Source organism: Amphiprion ocellaris, chromosome 3 (assembly GCF_022539595.1).
Source record: "Amphiprion ocellaris isolate individual 3 ecotype Okinawa chromosome 3, ASM2253959v1, whole genome shotgun sequence".
Lineage (NCBI taxonomy): Eukaryota > Metazoa > Chordata > Actinopteri > Pomacentridae > Amphiprion > Amphiprion ocellaris.
The window spans coordinates 30,444,096-30,471,040 of NC_072768.1; the positions used below are offsets into that span (position 1 = coordinate 30,444,096).

A 26,945-nucleotide genomic window follows, 5' to 3' on the forward strand; every position below is an offset into this window, starting at 1 on the left:
TCTGCCTTCACCATGTGTAGTAGCAATTTCAGCAAACCCCTTTAGTCTGCTGCTGGAATACTACTGATGGCTGAGTTGGATTTAGTCTTGACACCTGCAGATGAAAAAATGAGGAGAAATGACCATTTATTGCATTTATCGTTGAATAACATAAGTTGAAATTTAAAAAAAAAAAAATTTAAAAGACTCTTTAGCAAGGACTGGTTCCTTGATGCAGCCACATGGTCAAAAACTATTTGCCTTCCTCAACCACACCCAGATGCTGTGGCAGCTGGTTCTTAAGCCTTCCCCTTGGGCTCCACTTTCAACTTCCTCAGCCAGGTGGAGTTAGACTCTCTGCTCTCCTCTAGGTGGGGGTAAACACACCTATGGCCATACATTCTCCCAAAGGCACACAGGCACATTCTATTTCTCTCTCTCCCATTCACATCCACATACTAATAAAAAGAATGAATGAAAATCAACACAAATCTCAATTTGGCTCCTACACCATGTGTTCAGGCATGACTGCACGTGTTCGGCAAGAACAAAAGAAACTGAAGCGGGAGCTTTGAGTGTCCTCTCCACATGTGTGTTTGTGTAGAGGCCAAATCTGATTGTGTGTGAGATTTTCAGAGGATTATTGCCACGTTAGACAAGAGAATGTTAGTATGTATGCAGGACCCAGTGACTGTGTGCAGCCTAAGTAACATCAGCTTTGTCATGTGGAGCCCAATATCCAATGACTTAATCTTACAGCAGATCACAACTTTGATGGTGGAAACAATCTTTACTGTGGAGGTTGGAAACCGGTTGCTCCTTGGTTCTCTGCAAAGTGAGTGGCTCGACACTGTTCTGTTGTTCCTGTTGCTGTTAATGGACAGACTTTGTGTTGTAGCTGCCGGGCTAAATGAACTCAGTTAGCAGTGTGTACCTGCTAACAATCTCCAGGCAACTTTGTCTGGCAACATCTTGGACGATTATAAGAATGGGACCTGCCAACCTATCGCATTGTGTGGCTGCTCTATTGCATTTCATCAAAACCTCTGCTGCTTTACAAAAACATTGTCAAATATCAAAAGTAATGTGCTAGTATTGAAACTTGCTCATCTGCAGTCTGAGTTCACAGATCAGGAAGTCAGATTATGTCATCTTGTCCAAAGGTCAACAACCAAAACAGCATGTGACCTCTTTTATCACTTACACTCAGTCATTCGTCTAGTGTTATGAAAACATGCACCCACTGCTTGCAATCAAACTTTAAACATGATCCGATCAAATTGCCATGGAGACTGTGTCTTGTTGAAGTTCTTTGCCCCCTAAATGGTGCCATATGGGTTGACATGTTCTTAAGCAGCACTTGATTCTTGTGTTCAGAGTTTTCTAGGATGTCTCCTGAATATTTGGCAGGTTTTCAACAAATCTCAGTTCACAAATTCTCAAATCTTTCCCTCCAAGCTGTAAGACATTAGTCTTTCTTCTGGGTATTTTGTTACCCAAGCAGCATTGACATTCCCTCCCCACATCTCAGACTGAGACCGAAAAGAAATAAATCCAGCGCTGGGTAACGGTCAGCATAATCTGGCCCTCATCTTCTCTCTGCAGACCTGCAGCAATTTCAGAGATCTAACTGACATCACAGTGAAGAACACATGCCCCTTTCCACTGATGTGCACCATCCTCACCAAACAGTTGAATAAGCTTTTTACAGGATCTCATTTACAGCAACATCCCACACCAAAACACCGATGGGTTTCATCATGGTGGTGGAGCATTTTCTCACTTGAAACAACACAACAACTGCATCAATATTGAAACATGAGACCAATCTGTCATTTCAACATGTTTATTGTATTTTACTGTCAATGATGGAACAGTCAGCAATAAAGCAACAATATAGAGGAAAATACACTTTATATGTTCTTTAGAATAGACGCTTAGCATAACAATGCTTCATCCTGAGTCTAAAATAGTACCTTATCCATCTGTAGTTTTACATTTCACTTCCAGCAGCTCTTTGTATTTCAAGCACGACATTATCCTCTGCTCTAATGAAAAGTATGCAAAATAACACATCCTCGCTTTACAATGAAGAGCCCCAATATTCTGTCAAAATGTTCCTACAAAGTTCAAGTTCAACCAAGAGACAGGGACTAGTTTCCACTGTGAAGAAAGAATTTTTACACTGCATGCCAGTCTGTGGATCATCCTGAGTAACAGTAACTAGGATGTAGAGTAGAGTGGGATGTACACATTCTACTGATGAGTTTTTCAAAATTCCAAAAATTACATTCGCCTTTGTACTTCGGGGTGGTAACAGAAGTCTTGCAGAGAACGCCTCACAACCTCAATAGATCAAATCTGGATTGACATGTTGATACTGATGCTGTAATCTGAGTTTCTGTTTGGTAAACTGCAAACTGTCATTTTACATTTGGCTGATCATCACACTTTTTAAACATCCATCTATTACCTAAACACTGCTTCAACCTATGCAGGGTGGTGGGGGGCCTGGAGTCTATCCCAGCTGACTTAGGGTGAAGCTGTGAACCCTGGACAGGTCACCAGTCTATCACAGGGCTACATATAGAGACAAACAATCACATTCACACCCACGGACAATTTAGAATCACCAATTAACCTCAGCAGGTCTTTGGACTGTGGAAGGAAGCTGGAGCATCTGGTGAAAACCCATGCATGCACAGGGTGAACATGCAAACTCCACACAGAAAAATCCCACTGAGCCATGATGCTGGCCTCTCTTTAAACATGTTGGTAAAAAAGACCCATTAAAATCAATGACCCTGAACCAGACAAACACACACCACCTTCGTGAGGAGTACGAGGTTCAGATTCTCAGTTTAGTTTGGAGCAAAGAAAGGTCAACACAACGGCTGCAGCACTGTGTGTGGAAATAACTAAGAAATAGTGATGACTAATCAAAGACCATTTGCACATCTACAGGTAGCTTCACACACAAGCACATGGATTGTATCTCAATAAATAATTTGTTTGTTAGAAACAAAGTTTTTAACAAAAAGTGTGTCTATTTATCTAGACCAGACAACCATTTAAAGGGCCATACAGGTGCTATGTTCATATTTTATGACTGACATTTATTGTGTGTAAGTAGGAACCTTTTGGGGATTGTTGCAAATTTAGGGAGTCAGTTGTTGACCTTCCAAAAACCTTGAATGGAAACGCTCATATGCTCTGTGTGCTTCACTTCTTTCCTGGATGTGAAGATTCTTAGTCCATTTTGAAAACTTTCTGGTGTTATTTAAGTCATACACAATGTCAGTAAGGAAGTAGGTTTTCATAGTGGGCTAAAATGAACTGTAACAAATGTCTGGGAGGAAAAGAAATTAATCAACACAACTGGAAAATGGTCAGTATTTTACCCAATGCTGTTTTTAATTTTACTAAACAAAGCCCAACTTTCTGTTCCTCTTTTTCTATCAAAATAAACAAAGTAGAACAGGATACATATGTAACATGTAAATGTCTAAATTAATAAGCCAGATTATCTCGGGGTCACAGGGGTTCAATCTGTTTCTTCCATCAAACTCCTGTGTTTACTGGGCATCATCCTCACTTTCTGAATTAGCTGGTTCTTCGGACTGGACCAAAGGATTGTGGGCCACTTTATGCAGATCCTCTGGAGTCATCTCTCTCATCTTCCCATCCATACCAAGCTGCATGGGCTGGATCACATTACACCTATAGGGAGTAGTAGCAAAAATGTTATGTGTGCCCTCATGAAGACAGACTGAAGTGAATCAGCAACATTAGACATTGAAAATTTGAGTTTTTTTTCCCTGTTAAAAGGGTGTTTTTCTTGCCACTGTCGCCTTTTGGCTTGCTCTGGGGGTCAGGCATATGGGTTCTGTAAAGCGTCTCGAGACAATTTCACTGTAATTGGCGCTATATAAATAAAATTGAATTGAATTGAATTGAAAATTATGTAATATTGACAATATGACAGCATTTCCACTAAATTCTTTGCTTCCCACCTTTGTCTACTTATTTATGTCTATTATTTTTAGTTATAATAACTGACAAATATATATATATATATATATATATATATATATATATATATATATATATATATATATATATATATATATATATATATATATATATATATATATATATATATATATATATATATATATATATATATATATATATATATATATATATATATATATATAGTGACAGACAACAAAGTGTCCTTTCCAAGTCATGTGTGTTGTCATGTTGATGTGTGTATCCTGCTTTTATTGACCTTGACAGTCTGTCAAACATGCTGACCAGCTTCATAGCTTCCAGTTCTTTTTGCTCTTCTGTCATTCCCTCCATGGGATTGGGCTGCTCCTCTTCTACAACTCCTGTTATTGGGTTTATACTGAATATGGGAGTAGAGAGAGAGAGAGAGAGAGAGAAATATGAAAACATTTTACGAAATATTTGCATAATGAATCATTTTGATTTACATCAACAATGATCAAAGGCAAAGATCAAACCAGTATTTTGTTTCACAATAAATGTCCATTGAAGCTTTACATCATCAAAACTGTTTAGTAGTTCTTACAATGCTTTCAGTTATATCAGTCATGTATAATAATTTTGGACTTAAAGAACTGAACATACTCCATTTGGGAATACACATCTGATGACAAAAAGTGCCAGATCAGATACTAAATGGTTTTAGTGTGAGATGTTTTTGCCTGCAACCTAAATCAGTGGAATTATTTTGAATAACTAAGTGCTGTCTTGTATGTTAGCCATGTTTTCAGCCAAGCTCACGCTTTATCTGAAGAGGAGGAGGACTATGTTTATCCCTAAGTAGTTTGCAAACTAGGCACACGTCTGTTTTGCTGTCACTGAGATTGGCAGCAAAGGCACAGGCCTTTGCATTTTGACTTAAAAACTGGCACTTTGAACTGGGAGCTAGCTCAGGAAAACCAAACCCAGGGATAGAATTGCTTCAAGTCTGCATCTGACACAAAAATGCAAACCACCATTTTTCAAAGGCTGTCAAGCACAAGACATCCACTGAAGAAGCCGTCTTATACTGCTATGACCAAAATGGATGCAGCTTTGTTGTGCTTGCTTTTAATTGCATCACGAAAGGTGGGGCTGCAGCTGAGTATGTTTTTTGGTTCAGTATCATCAGTTTTTACTGACTCATAGTTATGAGGATGTTGCTTACCCTGCAATTACCTGCTTTGATTAGGAAGAAGTAAAAATGTTACTTTTTTTGCTGGAGTTTTTCAGGTCTTCCTCTGGCTTGTTGTTAAGGACAATGACACTTACTGTATGTCAAAATTCTCACAAATCTCCTTTATACGTAAAGCTTAAGATTGTTCCTTCAGGCCTTGAAGTTTTGCTATTGTTACTGACTGTAGGTGGAAATTTAAAAAAAAAAATTAAAAACTTGGGCTTAGGGGATTAAGACGCTACTCTGACTGAAGGTTAAGATGACACAGTGTTGCTGTGGTACTGACTGGGCCTTGGCCTCTCTGTATTCTTCTGTCTCAGAGTCTTCATCCTCAGAGTAGATCCCAGACTCTCTGCCCCCTCTAAGCAGTCCTCTGGCAGCCAGCAGACCTGCAGCATTTCCGTATCCGGTGTACTTAATGAACCTTGAAACTTCATAGAAAAGAAAGACATTACTGTTAAAATGGAAGTGTATTTACCACAAAAAAGATGGCAATACATTAATGCAATGATAACAAAATCAAACCAAATCAATAAGTCTTAGGTTGGACCAGTGACCTAATCAAATTCAATTACTAATAACTGATATTTTTATCTATAAGCTGCTCAGGAACAATTTATACAAAAAGAAAAAATAATGAAATCTTACTTCTTGACTTCTTTGGGGTACCCAAAGCTCAGTTTGGATTTATTCTTTTCAGGGAAGTTATAATAATTTAAACAAAATGTGCACATCAGTGACTTTAATGCCACCAGAATGGGGCTTAAGACATATTGCACACTGAGCAGCTTTAGATAACGTTTACAATGAAATAATGAGAACACAATGGCAGTAAACCATCAGGATAAAGTCAGTCATACAAAAGTCAACATCTTCAAAAGAAGACAAAACAATATACTTTTTCACCATTTTCTTTGCAGAGAACAAAGAGGAATTCAGCAGCGTAGTCCTTGACGTCAGTGTCAATGTGTGTCATAAGGCGAACTATTTTGTTCCTCAGAGCGTTGCCCACCTCTGGCCTGTTCTTCACATCACGCAGCGGAGGCAGGACCTACACAAACAATATACATGGATAACCGAGACATCAAAATAGCAACACTGCTCACGTTATCATCTCCTCAACAACAATTCTCTTTGACTTTGTTCGGTACTGACTTTTGACCTGAGGAACTTCCTGGTCTCTCTGTGGATGCGGGCACTCTCAGTCAGCAAATTCAGTGATGGGAGAAGGGTCTCCTTCAGCTTATGTCCCTGGGAGGCGAGGCAGACATGAAAATTTTAATCTTGCTAATGAATATAACCAGTCAGATAGAAGATTTCTGTAGGGGGATGTTCCGGATCATCAAACTAATATATATATATTTATCGAATATTAGACAGTGATAACCCACAAAACACAGAATGCAGTTTTTAATTGATGATTCATTAAAGATTTACTGAAAACCTGTATCAGCCCTGTGGAAAAGTAATTGTTCCCCTCAACCTAATAACCGGGTGAGCCCCTCTTGGCAGCAACAACTGCAGTCAGATGTTTGATACAGTTTGTGATCAGTCTTTTACACCACCATGGAGGAATTCTGGCCCACTCCTCTCTGCAGAATAGTTTTAATCTGGCCACATTAGATGATTTTTGATAATGAACAGCCCTTTTAAAGTCTTGCCACAGCATCTCAATTGGATTCAAATCCAGACTTTGACTCGGCCACTCCAAAACCTCAATGTTGTTCTTTTTGAGCGAATCCTGTAGACGGACCTTAACTCAGACCAGTGAGGTCTGCAGATCTTTTGATGTTCATCTAGGTTCTTTTGTGACTCCTGGGCTAGATGTTGATTTGCTCTTGGAGAAATGTTGGTAGGCCAGCCACTCCTAGGAAGGTTCGCCACTCTTCCATGTTTTCTTCATTTGTAGATAATGTCTCTCACTGCAGTTCTCTGGAGTCCCAGAGCCTTGGCAATGTCTTGGTAACTGTTTCCAGACTGATGAATGTCAGTGACTTTGTTTCACATCTGTTCTTGAATCACTTTAGAACGTAGCATCATGTGCTGTTTCTGAGACTCTTTAGCTACTTCTCAATGGCAGACAGGTTCTATTTAGTGATGTTCAGATTCAACAAGCCTGACAGTAATCGTATGTGAGTGTGGCTGGTGAAACTGGACCCAATTGACAAATGAATCTGGTCATTTGGTAGATTGGTAGCTAAGGAGGCAATTATTTTTTCACATTGGGCAAGATGGGCTGGAAAGCATTTTTCCTTAAAAAAAAAAAAAACAATCATGGATTTTGTGCGTCTGCTAAATGAAACTGTAGAATTGTAGTTGGGTTGAGTTTCCAATGACTCCTATAAGTCTTACATTTCTATGATGGAATCATTGATACCCATGTCTCTCTGCAGTTTTGTTGTTTCATAGATTTATTATATGTCTTCAGAAGATATGACAAAATCTGCCAGATCATAAATATACAGGAAACTTGAATTACCAGTGTTGGTGATGTACAAAGTTGTGTTCATCAAATGTATGTTTTACATAGCTGAGAAACAATTGGTCAGGATGGTGAATAGATAGCCGAGAATCACCAAAAAACAGGTCTGCAACAAATTAGAAGCTGCTGGAAGACAGGAAGTGTGCACAGTGTGTGACCACAGACGTTTCCTCCAGACGACTTTTTTTTTTGCCTATGTGATGTGTGCAAACTTCTGTCGAGCCTTAATTTGTCATTTCTAGAGGAAGGACTTCCTTTCTCTATGGCAGCCTCTCAGACCATGATGATATAAAACACACTTTACTGTGGACACTGACAGCTGTGTTCTAGCAGCTTCTAATTCACTGCAGACCTGCTCTCAACAGCAGGTGATAGCTTGTGTTTTTCTTTCCGATCAGGGAAGAGACTAAACTGTACCATGCACATTATACTTACAAACAAGCGTTTTTGCAAATGATTTTGGGATCTGTACCTGCTTTGAGTTGGCTCCTAGTGGCTTTCCTGACTTCTTCAAGTCAATTATTTGTTTTTTTTTTAGAGTTTTTGCTGAGCTGAGTTGCTATTCATGTATTTTTGTCCAAGCAATTTTGTCATTTTTCCAGAGGACCTATGATATATCTATGAAAGAACATAAAATCTTTATTTTCTTTTGAGACAAAGATGCATATATTTTAAAGATCATACAAAGTTAAGAGTTATAGGAGTCATTGAAAACTCAAGACTGCCATGACATACATGGGCTTCACTAGTGTATGTTAACTTTTGTTCACAACTGTATATATACGTAGATACATCGAATTGTAGAGGGTGTGTAGTGTTGTCTAGCAAACCCAAGCACAGAGGCAGTTTTTCTTCATCAGTTCATGTAACCAGCTCTGAGGCTGCTGCCTCAACAGAAGACTACAAAGAAAACTGAGCTTTCCACAACAGACTGCTTGAAGACATGCAGTACTTTGCTGCACACACTGAAGAACCTCAGCTTCCTCAAGAAATAGATTCTGCTCTGTCCCTTCCTGTTGACTGCCTCAGTATTTTTTCTAGTTCAGTCTTTTGTCAATCTCAATGCCTAGATACACGCAGTCTTCCACCTGTCTTTGTTAAAATCTGCAATGTTTCCATTCATCTATATCACATTTAATAAGAGGTGGTTGTTCTATACCATGCCAAGAATTGATTCAAAGTGTTAATGTTTCTGATTGAACTAATGACAGAAACTAAATGAAATAAGATCTAACATGCAACAAACCATTTTTATCCTTTAAGTATATTGTAAATTTAATCAGGTTCCTTCTTTCTACAACAAAGCAACAATATTAATTTGGTTTACTAAATATTTGGTTGCATTTGTAAAAATGTATTCAAAAATATATTTATATACCTAGCAACTTGTAGCAACTAGATGTCCTCCCATTATCAGTTAACATTTAGCTTCAGTGGGTCACAAAGATTATGCTTGGCGTAGACAACTTAAAGTTACAGCACATTTTAAATGTTTAATGTAATTTACATAATGCTTTGGGTCTTTACACTTATTTTAATAGTATTGAAAGTAATTATCCCATATACACGTAGTCTCTCGCCTTACCCGGTCAAGTTTTCTCTCCATGAATTCTAGCAGCATGTTGACAGCATCCATGTTGACTCCCATATACTCGATGGAGCCTTGTTGCACCTTAGGCATCAACAGTACATCCAAACAAGGCAGAGGGAGGTTACCTAGCAAATTCACAGTATGGCTGAGAAAAGAGAAGAAAGGAGTGAAGGGGAATAGTATCACAGGCAAGCAATGAATGAATCTAGTTATCAATGGATGGAGAATTGGAGTTGTACTACCTGTGGAACTCCTCTGTCCGCTCCTCTCCATCTGCATGACTCAGTAGACAGTGTCTCAGTATGGCTCCCAAATGTCTGTACTCTGCTGCCTCTTCCTTCACACATAGCGATGACACGAGTTACTCACATGTTCTGAAGAGAACCCTTAACACTGTGGGTCTTTAAGGTATATTGTGCAATTCCTTGTATAGAATGCACAGGGAAAACTGGCCAACTAATATTCTGTTGTTTTCTGACACTGAAAACAAGATAATGTATCTTGAAATGTAGAAAATATCTTACATCTTGTTAAAACAACATAATTGTTTTTTGACATGTTCAGCATAAACACAATATTATTTTAATGAAACTGACCCACTCCTGTTGACGGCCATTTAATTTTCCTCTGTCAGTGAGAGAGTAAACGGCTTTGGACCAGACTGCACTGTATCAAAGAACAGTGGCACAAGGAGATTGTTACTGCCTTTACTGACTTTTATTCCAATGCCATCACAAAGTTGGCAGTTTTGATTTGACGTGAAATGACCCAAAAACTGTTGGATTGATTTTGGTGATCCCGTGACTATTGCACACCAATAGTAGTAGTACTATAACATTTCTGACAAAACGGTTAAAATAATACATTAAAACTCCCCTAACATTCAGTTAAGTCCATTACCTCATCAACCTTGCGTCTGGTTGTGTCAAATGTGATATTGAAGAGTATTTTCAGTATTTCCATAGCTCGTTCTGCCTGCTCCCGGCTCAGTGGGGGCAGTTCTTCAGGTGGGATGCTTTCAAACCCTGCCCTTGCTGTCTCCAGTGTGTCTGGCCAACATAGACCCAGTGTGGCATCCAGTTGGTTGCCTAGAACATTCATAGAACCGGAACTTATCAACTTGTGCTCTTTGATCATTTACAAAATCTGTGTTTTCTTGTAAATGCCTGCCCTACTATGGTAATAAATTTATCATGGATTGTTGGATTTCTATGCATCTTAAGGGTTACAGGCTTTGGCAACTTGGAAGGTGAGTTGCTTAAGCTGCTTTTTGTACTACAGCAACATAATGACACATAGATTGGATAACCCATAACCTGAACTTTATTAGAACTTGCTGGTCAAAGGTGACCTGTTTCATTTTGCTTTTCCAGGGTACTGTACAAACTGGGAAGGATTAAATGTACTTTCACCATATACATACATCAAACGATGCTTTGCTTTAAATGTATACTACCATTCAAAAGTTTGGGGTCACCCAGGCAATTTCATGTTTTCCATGAAAACTCACTGGGTTTTCTAATCATCAATTAGCCTTTCAACATGATTACTTAACACAATGTACCATTAGAACACAGGAGTTTTGGTTGCTGTAAATGGGCCTTTTCCATTTAAAATCAGCCGTTTCCAGCTCAAATAGTCACTTCCACATTAACAATGTCTAGACTGTATTTCTGATTCATTTAATGTTATATTCATTGAAAAAAAACTGCTTTTTAAAAAAAAAAAAAAAAGGACATTTCTATGTGACCCCAAATTTTTGAATGGTAGTGTATATTATTACAAAGCTGACTATTTACATAAGTCCAAAATTCACTTTCCATAAAAAAAAAAATAAGTTTTTGTCAGTGCACAAAAAAAGCCCCAGAAATGGTGGTTACTGCTATATTGTTGTGTTGTAGATGAGATGCGTTGACACATCCAGCAAACACAAGTGACAGCTCTGAAACCTAACATGCTCTCCCATAACGTGGATCTGGAATTTGATTTAATACCATCTCCTGAAGAAGAGTGGAATTTAGCTCCCAGAACTTGTCTCCAGTGTGGATGAAAGACAGTGAAAAAAGAGTTGAAGCCTATTAGAAGTTGTGTTTTAGGGTCAATAAGTTCCCTGAGTGGAAAAACCACATTAGCATGGATTACCATGGAGACTAAAAATCTAGAGAACAAACAGTGGTTACCGAGGTCAGTACCTACAATGTCTGCACAGGAAATAAGTTACCGAGGAGACTGATGCCGTGAAGCTCCTGAGCCAGCTGTGTCCTGACATCCACTCTCAGGGCAGTCAGCAGGAAGGTGAGGCGCAAATCAAAGAAACGGACCTTGACAGACAAAGCAGGCACATGAAGAATTATTCACTCCTTATCTGATTTTTCCTCCTCAGCTGGAAGGCCAGGTATCAAACCTCAGTGCTTTTTTAGTACCACCTGGAATGCAGATGTTGTAAAAGCAGGCACTAAATGCTTGGTCAGTCCAGTTATTCTTGGACAGGGTGATTCTAACTTTACCGTAAATCATACATATGTTCAACTCACTGTTTTAGGCATAGTCTTTTTCAGCGGCTTTGAGATGAATATCTTTGAGATGTTTGGTTGAATTAGTTATATTCCAAAAAAGGTTGTTTTAAAAAAACCAAAAAAACAAAGACATGATTTTGCACTTTAGTGTGGGAGATGAAGACAATAATTCTTTGCATTTGTACCAAAACTCAGTTAGCATATTGGCAACAATATTTCCTCCTGCTTCAGAGTGCAGCTAAGTCTCCGACAACTCTTGGTCTTATTTGTTCTACTACATATTTTTTTCAACATCTAAAGCCTGATTAATGTTTTATGGTTATGTTCATATAAAACAGACACTTGGTTTAAGCTTGGAAAAGTTCAGACCTAAAGCATCAGATAAGGCATGTTGTCTTAGTCAAGTCTAGTGTCAAAGTCACACAATTTGAAAGTGCATTTGCTAAAGCAAACCAGTAGCATGTAAACGTACAGATTTGTCAGACACAGGGTTCCAGAGTGATGGAAGACTAGAGCCTTATTTAAACTGCCATATCTCCCACAAATGTACTGAACAAAAATAAAAATGCAGCAATATTTTTTTAAAACTCCATCCATTTTTTCAGCATAGTTGAAGAAGTATTTATTGTCTCTATGACAGAACTGATGTCATGAATCACCCCAGTACATACTTTATGTGACAATCAGCGTACGTTTGTATGTCTGTTTATCTGTGCACAACACTACTCAAAAACTGAATAACTGACCTGGATGAAATTTTCAGAGAAGCTCAGAAATTACACAAGGAAGAACTGATTAGATTTTGGCAGTGATGCAACTTTGTTAAAGAGTTCTGTATCATTGCGAGATAGCGGCACAGCGTTATTGTAACTATGACTACAAGTAAAAGCTATGTCAGCTGCCAGCTGACAATCACATGATTGCGATCCTACTACAAATCCACCACTACAGACTTATCGGGACTCATCCGTCAGAAATCATACAACGACTGAGCAGCTTTGGTGGAGTACTGTGCTCTCTGAGTGCTATTCTTGTTTGAAATGTTAATGAACAAAACCAAATATAAAATGACAGGAAGTGGGCAGTTAGTTTAGCATAAAGATAGAAAGAGGGGGTAAGCAAGCTAGTGACAAAACATATGAAGACTTCAGAGTAAGGAACTCTAGAAGTTAGAAGTCAACCAAAACAAAAAAACATGGAGAATATTTTTGAAGTTCTTTTCTGGAATGTTGTTCTACTCTTTCTGAAGAGTTTGGCAAAGTTGGTGAATATTTTGTCGTACAAGATTACATTGTCGGACCCATCCATCCAGAGCACCGCAACGGCAATCAAGAGGCAGATGTCTAAACAATATGTTTGCCATGGGTATTGTCAGCTGCTACAAAGAAAGGCAATGCATTTTCTGGCACCAAAAGTAGTTGTCCTGTTCAAATATCAAGTGATTAACAGGATAACCACAGGTGTGAGGATTTCATCTTTCTGGATGGATGAGCACAAGCCAGATGTGACAACCCTAGGCTTGTGGTCCATAGTCATGTGGCAGATTGTCTGTCATACAGTACAGCCTGAAAAAAATTCTTTGATTAAAATTGTGGAATCAAGCGTCATTCGCCTTAACTGATATGCCAGCATTGACTATGTCAACAAGCCATTGTCGCGTGTCTCTTGTCATCTATGGCATCAAGAAATCTGCATAAAACTGCATTTTAAGGGGGTCTTTTATAGTCACTGGTCAAAGGAGTATCTGTTTTCTGGTAATGCTACCTGACCATTGTCCTTTAAAGACATAACTGACTAAGATATGGATTGACGCAGTGGTCAAGCAGTTTAACAGCTCAAAATGTGCATAAATTTAACCCCGTTCCATTCCATCCCTTTTACATTACAACAGAAATCTGATTTTTAACTTCACATTGAAGTGAAAAACAGAAGACTATTTGCGATATTCATACCTCATGGTTCCAAGTGGGATCGTGACATTGCTTCAGCCTCTCAGCCACACCTTTAATCAGCTGCAGATCTGCTGCCACCACCTGCCATCCATCCATCCATCCATCCATCCATCCATCCATCCATCCATCCATCCATCCATCCATCCAGATTTTATAAATAGCATCAAACAAAAATATTGTTATGATCTGAGGAATTCATGACACAGCAGACTGACCTGTCCTGTCTCATTGTGTAGGAGGATGTTACAGATGGACTTGAGGGCCTCAACAATCACTTCCTGATCTGAGTTTTCTGAATGAGGGGAGGATTCCTTAACTATGTTACTGGACACTTCTGCTGCCTCTTCCCCATCTCCTCCTTCACCCTCCACTAGGAAGAAAGAGAGTAACAGATTCAAGTAACTAAATGCACATTCAACTAATTTACACTGGGGTTAGGATGCAGTTCACAGACACCATGGTGTGTAAAATTGTGCTTTCTTTTGCTATGACAAGTCAAAACATCTTCTGTGAATAAGACATGCTTAATGTCTCATACTGAATTGATGAAACTGGGCCTAGAAAATAGAAATCGAAGGCTAATGGAATTAAAGTAAGATAAATTCACAACTTTTAACTTTTAAAACTGTTCAAACTCATAAGAAATCTTAAACAACACTTGACTCGGATAAAAATGTTAAATTCATGCTCTCCAAATATCTCTGCAAACAGGTCTAAATTTAGATTTCCCAGATTGCTTTAGACAGATGATGCAAAAACAAAAGGAATTCTTACATTAATGTGAAGATTTAGGGAAGTTACATGGGAGAAACAACAAAACAGGAGCATCTGGGTCAGAACTTTTGAATGTGTTGAAGTTCTGAAGGAACCTTGGTATGTTGACAGGAATTACCTTGTCCCTCCACCAGGTGGCTGTGGGCAGGAGTGGCAGTAATATCCACTACAATACCAGCATAGCGGGCAAGAGTTAACATGGCTGAGCGGGTGATGAATGGATCCAGGCGATGTTTGTCTCTGGACAGAATTCTAACAGTTTCTAGACAGGCCAGCAGACAGGAAGGTTGCAAATCCCTGTTGAGGAAACCAAGCACCAACTCCCCCAGATGCTGCATCACACAACAAACATATGATGTTAGACACATATTTATAACAGCAGAAAATGACCGTAAAGTTTTCATTTTAAAGAGCAATTGAATATCTAATTGGGAGATGTAATCACTTCTGAACATTTAATTTCTACATTAATGTACTCCTTCCATTTTAAATTCTCAACTATTTCAAGCAGTAAATTATTTCCATATCTAAGTTTGATGCAGATCAAAAAAAATTCAAGTCAAATCAAAAAGTCTGGTTGGAGAAATTTGTATGGTCAAAGTCTGACACAAAAATTCCATATATCAAATTCAGACCATCAGCCCAAAGGGTCCAAGCTTCTGCCAAGTTTTATCAAAGCCAGCAAAACAGAATTTTCTATTTGTCAAAATGGTGTGAATAGAGATTCTGTCTCTATTCTGTCTGACTCTGGATTAGTTTCCTTTACTATTATAAGACACCCAGTTTAATTTGTGGCCTGCTTTCTATTGTCCATACATCAGATAAGAGTACTATACATGTGATCTATACGTGTGATGACTATTGATAAGGAATGGTGAGGCTTCATCAAAACATTGGAATATTCCTGTTTTTTGTTTTTTTTTTAATGTCTGGTAGTTAGTCAGTCAGTTAAGGAAAAACTATGACATTTTCATTGTCACTGAAGGAGTAAAGAATGTCACTATAATGTTTGCTAAGTTGATTTTCAATTTGCAATTTTCTACAGTCTGTGTGCAGACGTATGCTTCATCTGAGCACATGCTTATAGGATAAGCAAGCTGGTAAAAACACATCAACACAAAGTGGACCACACCAAGTGTAAAATAGTGAGGAAAAGTGAAAGTCAAAACAAGACTTAACTAGCCTGCCATTATGGTCAAAAATGACACTCAAACTTGTGTCACCTGGATGAAAGTCTACTGAGTTATACATCCTCTATCCTCTTCAGCCTTCAAATGTGAACTTTTGTTCCTCTTTGTGAGTGTTAAATTGTTATCATTAAATAGGGTGATATTGCAGCAGCATTAAATGGCATGATAACAGGCTATTGAGCCTAGAAAGTGGAGGCAGTTGCTACCTGCAGGTCTGTAAAGGAATGATGTGTGCTCATGACACTCATCAAATTGGTCATGCAAACTGGATGACTTTACAGATCTGCACATTCTAGAAGAAGCAATGGTGGAGAGATCTACAAGGGCACTTCAAAAAGTTCTTGGCCTCACCAGAAAACATCACAAGAGAAAGATTACTCTTGCATTGTTTTTAAACATAGACTCCTTTAACTTCAATGCATTTGGGTGACCAGAGTTCAAGCTTCAAGATGCCTTTGCGGAAAAAGATCACATCTTGAGCCTCCAGATACACCTCAGCAGCATACATGAGGGATTTCAGTTTGAGAAACTGATAGAAGTCAGATGGCACCAGGTCAAGTGAGCAAGGTGCATGAAGCAAAAGAGAAGACATCAGCACAGCACTGTATATAAGGCTTTAGAGTTACGCCCCTTGTTTTCAGGTGAGGTCAAGAACAAAGGCTGTAGGGTCATGCCTGAAAAGGAATTTGCTCTGAAGGGTTTTGTACCCCCTGCAGTATTTTCAGCTCAACTCCATTAGAATCTAGAAGGTCACAAACTAACACATGGGTATAATTTGATTATTTGTTCACCATCTGAAGGAGCATGCAACAAGACAATGTGGCATGGCTATAACTTTAAGCAGAGAAACACCACAAGGCTAGCTTCTAAAAAGACACAATTTGTACAAAAAACAAGTATCATTTATAAGTTATGAATTATTACCAAAAAAACCCACTACATTGAGGCTCAATAGAGTGCAGGTAATATTGAAAATACCAAAGCCAATTACAAAAACCAAATGATGTAATTTCTAGGAATGGCACGCTACTGTAGAGAGGGGTTTTGTTATAAAGCTTCCCCAGAGGCTCCATTATGAGCAAACACACATGGACATGGAATGAAACCTGCTGACCATGTGATGTTGATTCCTGAGGTTATGAAAGCCTTTGAATCACTAAAACAACTGCTGATTCAAGGCCTCCCTGATCAAAGTAAGCCATTTGTGCAGACTGTACATGATACACAAGGAGTTACGATCACATTTTGGTCAACTAAGCCCAATTGCATACTTTTTATCAAAACTTTACAGCACTGAAATAGGCACATTTCTGTTCCTGTGCCCTGTGGTAGCATCTAAGGATATAGTGGGCTCTCATGAGATGAACATGTATGACAAATCCACCATTCCAAATCCACCTCCTAACCAGTCAACTTGTACGATCTGCGCAGAGCCATCCTAATATGTGAATACGAATAAATAATAAATGTTAGAGCTGTAAAAATTTATGCCAGTCAGAGGTGATCACAAAATGTACTCTGACTCTTGTGAGAGTGAACAACACTGAAATTCTCCTCACCAGTGCAAAATGAGTGTGTGGAATTAGCATTAAAAAAATGTTACCAAAAAGCTGTCTTGTATGTGCGCTCTGTGATTATGAGGAGGAGACAACATGTTGCTTATTGCTTATTCATACCTTTTGTAAGCTTCCTTCCTAAAGCACCAGGCAAGCACACACAGGGGAGAAGGCCAGTGTGAATTTCCATGCATGTTCTTTCACTGATGACATCTGTGTTAATGTAAACGTACTGCAGAGTAAACTCTCAAGCTAGGCATGTTTTGTAGGCATGTTTTATGTACAGGTAAAACAAAGTTTAGTTTATAGCCTTAAACATAGTAAAAATGTGCATGTCTAAGCTTTTAAGAATTCCCATAACTCCCTGAAAAATTCAGGGAGTTATGGGAAGTTGTTCAGAAACAAAAATTCCTGAACAACCATATCTTTTTAAACTACTTAAGAAACTATATGGAAGCTAAGGATATTCAACTTTTTTCACTGATCTAAAAAAAGAGCAATTGTACAGGACTCAGTGTTGGGAACGTTAAGATTACCTCTCTGTCAAGCCCATCTTCGTTGCTGAATGTAAAGCACTGGTTCATCTGGAGGAAAGAAAAGCAGAAGGCACAAAAAAAAGATAAGCCAAAGTTGCGAAAAAAGCAGAAAAACAAGGGAGATAAGAGGAGTAAGACAGTAAGAAAGAGAATGACTTTGAAAGACAGAAATATTTACAGAGTGCAGCAAAACTGAGCATGTCCTTTTGCAGTATCACTAAAATGACCAACAGTATTTTAACTGTAACAAAACTTTTAAGTTCACATATACAGTATTTGATCTTTTGTATGCTGTATAGACTGTACAATATATGTATTAAACCAATAGCTAAGACTACATTAAAAACACGGACTGCAAAGAACAACCTCTCTGCAACAAAAAGAATGATACACACACAATTTCCAGTTAAGGTTACTTTTATGAACAAGGTTTTAAAAGAACCTGTGAAAACCCCAGCTTTCTCATTTGTGGTCCTGGCTTTGTCTACATTGCCACGCATGATAAGGAACAAATAAAAAAGCAGATTTCACAAAGATAGGAGAGGTTACATGAGCACCACTATGTTAGTAGTAGTAGTAATGAAAGGTTCCACAGCTGTCACAGCATGCACGACTCGTTATTTATGCAACCTTGCATTGAAAAAAAGGTGTATAAGAGCTTCCTGACTTGGCATGAAAATCATGTGGAATCTGGTGTTTTCGTGATGCTCATACAGTGAAAAGGACCTTGCGTGAAAAAGTCAGTCTCTACAGTGTAAAAAAAGGAAAATATTGTTCACTAAATGGCAGAAAACTTTTCCAAAGAACATGAAAAGAAGACCAATGAATACTGCACGCTCATTCATAAGTCAGGTAGGATTTAGATGGAGTCCAAACATGCATGGTGTGGACCTGGCCATGACTGCCACAGTTACTGAATATTATCAAGAGTAGAACTCTCTAAAGGTATGTCCCCTGACTTGAATCTAATCGAACAAAGAGAAGCTAAGGGGTCATTCATGCCAGGCAGAATGCCTTCAAACATAATAGATGGATATACCAAATAGTACATTTCTAAAGATTTTAACTCCTCTTTTGTGCTACAAAACAAGTGATTCAAGTTTTGATTTTGTCTCATGTTGCCTATTGTTTGCAGTTCAGTCCAGTAGTTACTAGGTAATATTAGAAAAAGAAAACAAGTCTAGAATGAGGCAGCACATGCAACACTTTTTGTGGGATGAGCAAGAATCTTTTAGTACTGTCTAGGATCAATCAGTCATAATCTACCTTAAAACAGAGAAAGAGCAAGTTTTCATCCATTTTCTGTCACAGACTGGAGACAGGGTCCACTGTGATCAGTGGAGCAGAGACACCAAAACACTACACCAGTGTGGAACCGTAAACAAAGACACGTTCCAGGTCTGCCATGATGGTGTGAAGTTTGTGTTATCAGGCCACAAGAAAGCAGACCTTTTCAGGATTCTACAAAACACACCTCCAGACAACCAGGACGCGTGTTGGGTTCAACTTAGGCAAGAGACAGGTTTAAACCTCCAGTCCCCCAGAAACACTGACCGACTTGTAAACTTGCTGGAAGTGGGGTTGAAAATCTGATAACAGCATCAAAAGCATTTCACTTCCCCGACAATACGACAAAGAACACTGAACTCACTTTAGGACAAAGAAAGACAATTATTTTATCGTCCTGGATTTAACTATGCTTTATAAATACTCATCTAAAGGAACTGATGAACACTGATTTCAGTAACCTCATCATGATCACCATTATACCATGTGCTCTCCTTAAGTCTTTCAATTACTTGTGTATAAGGATAAGGATAAGGATAAACTTTATTGATCCCACAGTGGGGAAAGTTCACGGTTACAGCAGCTCCAAAGAAAAAGTATAAAGGCAGTGTGGGAATAGATAAGAAAAAGAAACACTGCAAAAATTGCAGAAAAAACATTATATACAGATGATTTCTTTTTTTCCTTATAAATATCATGTAGAGGATTATATACAAGAGGATGAGGTATCAGTTATTGCACAGATGAGGTATCAGTTATTGCACATAAGTATGTGTCAGACTATAAGTTTTACAATGTTTAATGCCATATACGCGTTAAGTTTTGTTTACCAGGAGTACCAATACATAAAGGATGTGTCACAATATTGGATTGTCATTGGTTTTTGAGTTGTTGTTGGCTATACAAATAACTTCAGCACCAAGGCTAAACCTCACTGTAGCTATTTTTGCCTACAGTGCAGTATTGACCACATACATCACAGGTGTCGATCTATACTGTCCAAATACTGAAAGTTAATCCACACCTTCAAGTCATTTCATATGTCATCCAGTTCATGTAAGGACAATGTAATCTCCAGGACAGTGAATAAGCCACAGCACGCAAACAGTATAGAGGAGCCTAATGAGGAAGGTATCTAAAAGAGGACATGCCACTTACATGGCAGAAACTCCTGTAACACTAAGCACCTCATCTCTTAAGAGCTCTTAGAGAAGGATTTGGCTAGGCGTTAGGAGACTATTTGTGTATCTGAGAATCTAATCCTGTCGCCTTAAACATCAACTCCCACACTGTAGCTCAGAGAGCCATATAGCATGGCTCGTGGGGTTAGCAGACAGCATATAGCAAAGCTCAAGTATCATTTAGACAAATGAAGATCCCCACCATGAGGTTATCTGCTCAGATTATGCAGTGAAGATCATGCCCCATTTTAAATACACTGTTGGATGTAATGGGTGTGCCCTAGGCCACCCATTACAAATTGGCTTGTTGGAGGTTGTTGTGTTGTGCTTCATATGGCAAACTGTTTCCACCTTTAATTACCTAACTAGATGTGTTTTAAAGAAAACACTAATTCAGGTTTTGCTAGTAAAAAGGAAGATTTATGAAATGACATTGCAGATACGTCAGAAGCTACAGCAAGTGATAAGTGGAGGTGGTGGCAGCTTGCCTTTCAGACTTATCATGGAACTTTAACCATAACCACAGGCAGAAGCTCTAGTTTTTTCAGAAACAAGTCTATCATGAACAAAGTTCTCATTCTCCACAAATTCCTTGTTGGTAAGTTCTTTCTATTTCACGCAGTTTTCTAACAATCTTAAATTACCATAGCAGCCGCCTTAAGTACTAATGACACTGTTCAAATAGGCAATGGGAAGCCTCATACGTGAAGCGTCATACACAACAACGTGGACTTGTTATAATGGTATTTCAGATATCTGCAACTATTATATTGACCAGTCCAACCTAAATCACAGATACCCCTGCCAATATGATTGGTAAGAATGATGTTATAGTGTAAGTACATCTAATCAAAATTACATTGTTGATCTCTGTAATTTTTGTTACAAAAAGTTAAACTTAGTTAAGAAATGTTAAAACAGCTTCCCATAGTTTCTTTAACAACAGTAACAAGAACCTGTCATAAATCTGACAGTTCAGGAATTCTGCTAAGAGATTTTGTCAGAAGAAGCTGATTGTTGTCTTGCAGTTCACACTTTTAATTACACAGTGGCACTCGGTAGGTTGTATCTACGTATTCAGCGCATTCACACAACTATCAAGCATGTGCACTCTTGCCTTTGTACCAAAGTCAACATCATGCAGCAGCCATTTCAGGCTACACCCAAACGTGTAAAAAGGGGTCAACATAAACACTTGTGGACTTCAGTGATGACAAAATTGATGTCACACAGACACTAGTGGACCCTTGCATACTTGCGGACATGGAAAGAATAAGGAGGTGCTTGTTACCAGCCATGGCAGTGTAGCTGGTATTTTACTGACCTTGTGTGTCTATGTGTGCGGACGGGTTGTCATGGCAAAATATCGACTATAGTGGGATCTATCTCGAAAGCAGTTTATAGTACTTTGGCAGGTGTTTGTATGCCTGTCTGTCTGTCAACGTAATAGTGTCACAGCTATGAAAGATGTCGTCACAGTTACAGGTGTGTAGCTGAGATCAAAATGAAGGCCAAGTCTGAAGGTGGCTGTGGTCTGAGTACTGCAGTCTATAGTACTTACTGAGGACTCATCGGTTAGGACGTCAGCGAGGCATCATGGCCGGTGTGATATTACCACATGCAGGTGTATCATGTTTAACAACTGCATGTCTTCAGTTAGTGTTTAGGTTCCATATATGTTTGAAATGGTACTTATTACAATTTTACCTTTTTATTTGTGTTGCTTATGAAGGATTGATCTAGCTTTTGACAAAATGCAATAGGGCCATTCCATCTGAAATCACTGAATTTGTAAAATAATTTCTGCTTAATCCTCTCTTTTGCCTGAAATGTTTATAGCATAAAATGTGAATAATTGTAAACATATAAAGATAAGAAGAAATTTTAGATTCATATATCAAATATTTGCCTACCTTTATTCTTTCAACGCCCGTCAGACCGCTTGCAGTATGTTTTGTTTGAACAACATCTCAGAAACTACAAAAGATAAAAGTCTGACATTTTCAGTTCTTTCTCATCATGCCACTGATTCTGAATTTCCAATATTGAACAAGCAGATCAAATAATCACTGATTGTGAGTGAATACATGAAAAAAAATGAAGCCATCATGAAAAGTTCCATCTTTGAGCACACATTAGGAAAAAAATACAATGCAGAAGTCAGCTAGTAATATTTCTGTACCTTATGTTGTTGCATGTCACAGTAATACAAAACAAAACATACAGCATGCTTTCTAATCCCATATGCCTCCTTCCCTCAGCCTGTGTGTGACTGCAGGAGGAAATAAAGCGAGATCAGGTGGAACTCTCCCATCAGTGGATGTGGAGGAACTGCTGCTCCAGAACTGGACCAGCAACAGAAGCAGACTTTTTAAACCGAGGGACACATCTGTCTTCCTTTCTTCGCTCTGCCATTTCTAAAGACCTGCCCTGTGAATAACTGAATAGTGTTTTGAGTAGTGAAATACAATGTATGACCTTTGTGAGAGACGCATTCTTGGTTCATCATCAGTCTTAGAAGCAGGTTAAAAGTTTGGGGTCACACAGACAATTTCATGTTTTCCATGAAAACTCACACTTTTATTCACGTGCTAACATAATAGCGCAAGGGTTTTCTAATCATCAATTAGCCTTTCAACACCATTAGCTAACACAATGTACCATTGGAACATAGAAGTGATGGTTGCTGGAAATGGGCCTCTGTACCCCTATGTAGATATTCCATTAAAAATCAGCCATTCCCAACTAGAATAGCCTGTTACTACATTAATAATGCTTTTCTTTCAAAAATAAGGACATTTCTCAGTGACCCCAAATTTTTGAACGGCTGCGTAGAACCATAATTAACACTGGTGTACAGTGTGCATCTCTTTTATTTTGTCTTTCACTCTTTTCTCCTGTCTTCTGTTGAGGAGCTTAGGTAAGAAGCCTGTCTTTTGCTTGCTGTTTTTTGTTGGGCAAGGAAAGTTTTAGGGTGGAAGAGTTTTTTGTGTGTTTGTTTAAGGGCTCTGCTCAAGTTGTATTAAAATAAACTTCTTTGTAAATACTTGGGAATACTTGACTCAAGCTGGCCTTCTTTGGTAGTGGGAAGAGTGCAGGGGGGAACTCATGCTATGTTCAGGTTTCCCGTAGACTTGGCCATACCACCTTGGTTAAGCAGAGCCGTCATATAATGTTGTGTAATTTCTTTGAGAATTATCACTGCATTAAGTCATTAGGATAACAGTAGCACACATATAAATCTGTTGGAATAGCGGAATTTTTCTAGCAGGAATACTCATTGCTGTTATTTAAAAGTACTCTGACGTATTTATGAGAGCAAAGTTTTAATGGTAAATCTATTGTCATGATCGTTGTAGGATCAAAATGGATTATCTTGCTTGGTGTTCCATTGCAAGTAAAGAACCTGTACAGAAAGTTAAAGGCTGAATACATGTGTGTATATATATATAGTAACTGCTTAAGAGTTTACCTTCAAGCATCTCTTTCAGTATGTAGTAGAGCAATGAACTGAGCTGAATATATAATGTCTTAAATGACTCAAAATAAATGTATTTCTGTTGGGTTGCAGGAGGGCACAAGTGAAAAGCCCTTTTCAACTCGAGCCACAAATTCTCAGTTGGGGTATGGGCTCTGACTTGGCCCCTCTAGAAAATTGAAATTGTTTTCTTTAAACCATTTCTATGTAGCTTTTCTAGGGTTGTGGTCTTGCTGGAAAATAAATCTTCTCCAAAATTGCAGTTCTCCTGCAAACTACGTCAGGTTGTCCTCCAAGATTTCTCAATACTTTGTTGCATTAATTTTACCCTCCACCTTTACAATCCTTCCACAGGCTGCAGTTAAGAACCATGCCCACATCGTGATTCTGCCGCTGCCATGCTTCATGATATGACAGTGTGTTTGTGATAATGTGCAGTGTAACGTGTGATGTGATATAAGCTTCTTTCAACAGTAGTTTTCTCTTTGCCACTCTCTCAGAAAGCTTTGACTGGTGAAGAACAGACAACAGTTGTATGAACAGTCTCTCCCATCACGTCAGAAGAGTCATAGGTGTCTTAGTGGCCTCCCACACTAGTCTTTCTTGCACGATCAAATTAAGTCATTTTTGTGGTACAACTTCTCATACCTGCTCAATCAGCTGTATCTATTTTTTATTGTTACGAAATATTTTATACTGAATAAGTATTCTATATTTTTGTTTTGTATTATTGTGACATACAACTATGACTTGCCCCTGATGATTTGAGGTGGAATAACACGACATAGCAACCACAAAAATTTGGTTGACACGATAGCTTGTCAGATTCCATCCTTGGGATCTCCCAAGATCTCACCTGGCATAATGATATCCTTAACAAGGCCAACAAATATTTTCAGGAAAAACACACTTTTTGCTTCTTGCAGTACCACTTAATGCCTGAAAACATGGGGTTTGAGTCCACATACCAAGGTTGCCTTTCATATATTGTGGCTGAGACATGACCTCACCTCCTGCTGGTCAGCTTTGCCACTCATTTGAATTGGTTGTGATGTATGAATGCCTTCAAAAATCCATATGATAACCTTTATGAGAGTTGTTCAGAAGATCATCTCTGTCATTGGGAAAAAAATGTGATCTCTGAATTTTTTTCTTATTTTTTCATATACTCCAAAATGGCTCAAAATACATGTTTTGCAAATTGATGTTATAAGGCAGGGGTGTCAAACTCCTTTTAGTTCAGGAGCCACATACACAGCCTAATTTGATTTCAAGTGGGCCGCACCAGTAAAATCAGAGCATAATAAGCTATAAAGAAGCACAACTCCCACAATGTTTCCCTTTGCTTTAGTGCAAAAAAAGTACATTCTGAAAATGTTCACTGTACTGAACTACCATTGACAAAATATTATGATCATCCTGAAATTTCTCAGTTCATCATTTATACATGTGCATTACAACTTACAGATCACAGAGTATCAAAGGCACAAAACATTTACTCGCAGGTATCTGGAACTGAATAATATAGCATTTTGCTTTATGATCAAAACAGCTTGTCAAGATCTAGAAATGTACAGTTTTACAAATTTACAATTCACAGTTAATGTATTCCTTTGCAAAGTCATCCTGTGAGCCGGATTGAGCCGTCTGGTGGGTCGGTTTTGGTCCGCGGGCCGTATGTTTGACACCCCTGTAAGGTGTTTTGAACTTGGCTGTGTCCAAGGAATCCAATTGCACCTCTTTTTTTTGTTTTTTTTTTTTGTTTTTTTTACATAGAGAAACGCATTGCCAGCTTCCGTCCGTAGGTGGAGCCACAGCGATTGAGAAGATTTACAAGCAGACATGAAAATTGGTTAAAAAAAAAAAAAAAGAATCAGGGGACTATATCCAATAAATATAAATCAAACTTCGCTATTTTTGACCATATGGTTCTTGGGGCTGCCGTGGACCCCAGTAACAGAGAAAGAAGATACAATATTAATAAGAAGGGAGAAAAAACTTATTTAGAACCTGATAGAAACACAGTGGATACCTGGCCCTTATTAATATTTAGTACTGTGTGCATTTTCTGTGCGCAACTTGTTCTTCTGTCCCCAAGTGGCCAAAGATATTTATCAGTTCAGCTCAAAACCGGTATAGTCTTGAGGATAAAAAGCTTCGTTTTTCATTTTTAATAAAAACCTTTAATTTGGTAGGGAAAAATAAAAAGCTCTCGTCTATAAAGATAACAGAAACATCGCCATCTAAACTGAAAAGTTGAGCTGACCTAATGCTCGAAGCAAAGCTATTTGTATATTTATACAAAGACAGCAAAACAGGCAGGGTTAACATAACCTTACACTGTCTGATAAACTTGACGTCTGGATGCAGAGAATCCCAGCCTTTCTACTACTGCTGCATTGATGTTTACCTCCTTGGTGTAGCTCTGTAAAGCCGCCAAAGCGCTGTCTTGGTCTCCCGTCTCCATTTGCTCTACGATGGCATTTAAATCCATTTTCGTCGTCATCAAGCTAGCTGCTGCTTCTGCCTGCATTCACTGTCAAAGACTGTCTGCGTGTGTTTGCTCCTCACGCTGTAAGTACATACACGCTATACACTACGGTACCCACGGATGATGTCTGAATCCCCGTGAGCCGGCGAGAACCGATTAGCGGAAAGGATTTGTGCGAGTATCAAGTGCTGCGTTTAAAGCCCCAGGAAAATATAGAATAAATGATTTTCTTAAACTTTTCGTTGCGAAACTTTTTAATTTAGCGATTTTCATTACACAAACCTAATACGTGTCCTTGACAGCAGATGTACAGAGGAACGATATATAAGTACTGTGAGCAAAGCAAACTTAAGGATGAGCTCAAATGTACGTGCACGCGTTTTACAGATTTACATACTAAGGCATCAAGCATAATAATTGACCTTTACCGTGCCAGTATCATAAATGTGTTCACCTTCCTTTTTCTAACCACTTTAATGTCACATACCGCCAGCTCTGCAATAGTTGACACTCCTATCTATCTATCTATCTATCTATCTATCTATCTATCTATCTATCTATCTATCTATCTATCTATCTATCTATCTATCTATCTATCTATCTATCTATCTATCTATCTATCTATCTATCTATGTCTTTGCTCTCTTTGTATCATAGTCTTTACTAAATTGGGCGTTTCTCAACGACCCATAGGCCTGCTTGAAC

The 26,945-nt window shown here is 38.5% G+C and overlaps 1 protein-coding gene across 2 annotated transcripts; it reads right to left on the bottom strand.

Moving 5' to 3' along the window:
* Nucleotides 1-1,809: 1,809 nt before the first annotated feature.
* Nucleotides 1,810-26,771, bottom strand: ric8a (RIC8 guanine nucleotide exchange factor A). Of its 2 annotated transcripts, XM_035953427.2 has the most exons (15): nucleotides 26,160-26,769; nucleotides 17,804-17,851; nucleotides 17,388-17,405; nucleotides 14,640-14,853; nucleotides 13,963-14,117; nucleotides 13,748-13,828; nucleotides 11,501-11,600; nucleotides 10,180-10,367; nucleotides 9,522-9,616; nucleotides 9,274-9,424; nucleotides 6,362-6,457; nucleotides 6,113-6,257; nucleotides 5,493-5,637; nucleotides 4,271-4,390; nucleotides 1,810-3,699 (listed from the first exon to the last, which is right to left on the bottom strand). In XM_035953427.2, exons 1-15 carry the CDS (start codon nucleotides 26,280-26,282, stop codon nucleotides 3,555-3,557), a joined length of 1,824 nt encoding a protein of 607 aa, XP_035809320.2. In that variant the 5' UTR covers nucleotides 26,283-26,769; the 3' UTR covers nucleotides 1,810-3,554. The 2 variants fall into 2 exon arrangements, with proteins under 2 accessions (XP_035809320.2, XP_023137186.1); XM_023281418.3 differs by lacking the exon at nucleotides 17,388-17,405 and having other exon boundaries at nucleotides 26,160-26,771.
* Between the last annotated feature and the right edge of the window lie 174 nt (nucleotides 26,772-26,945).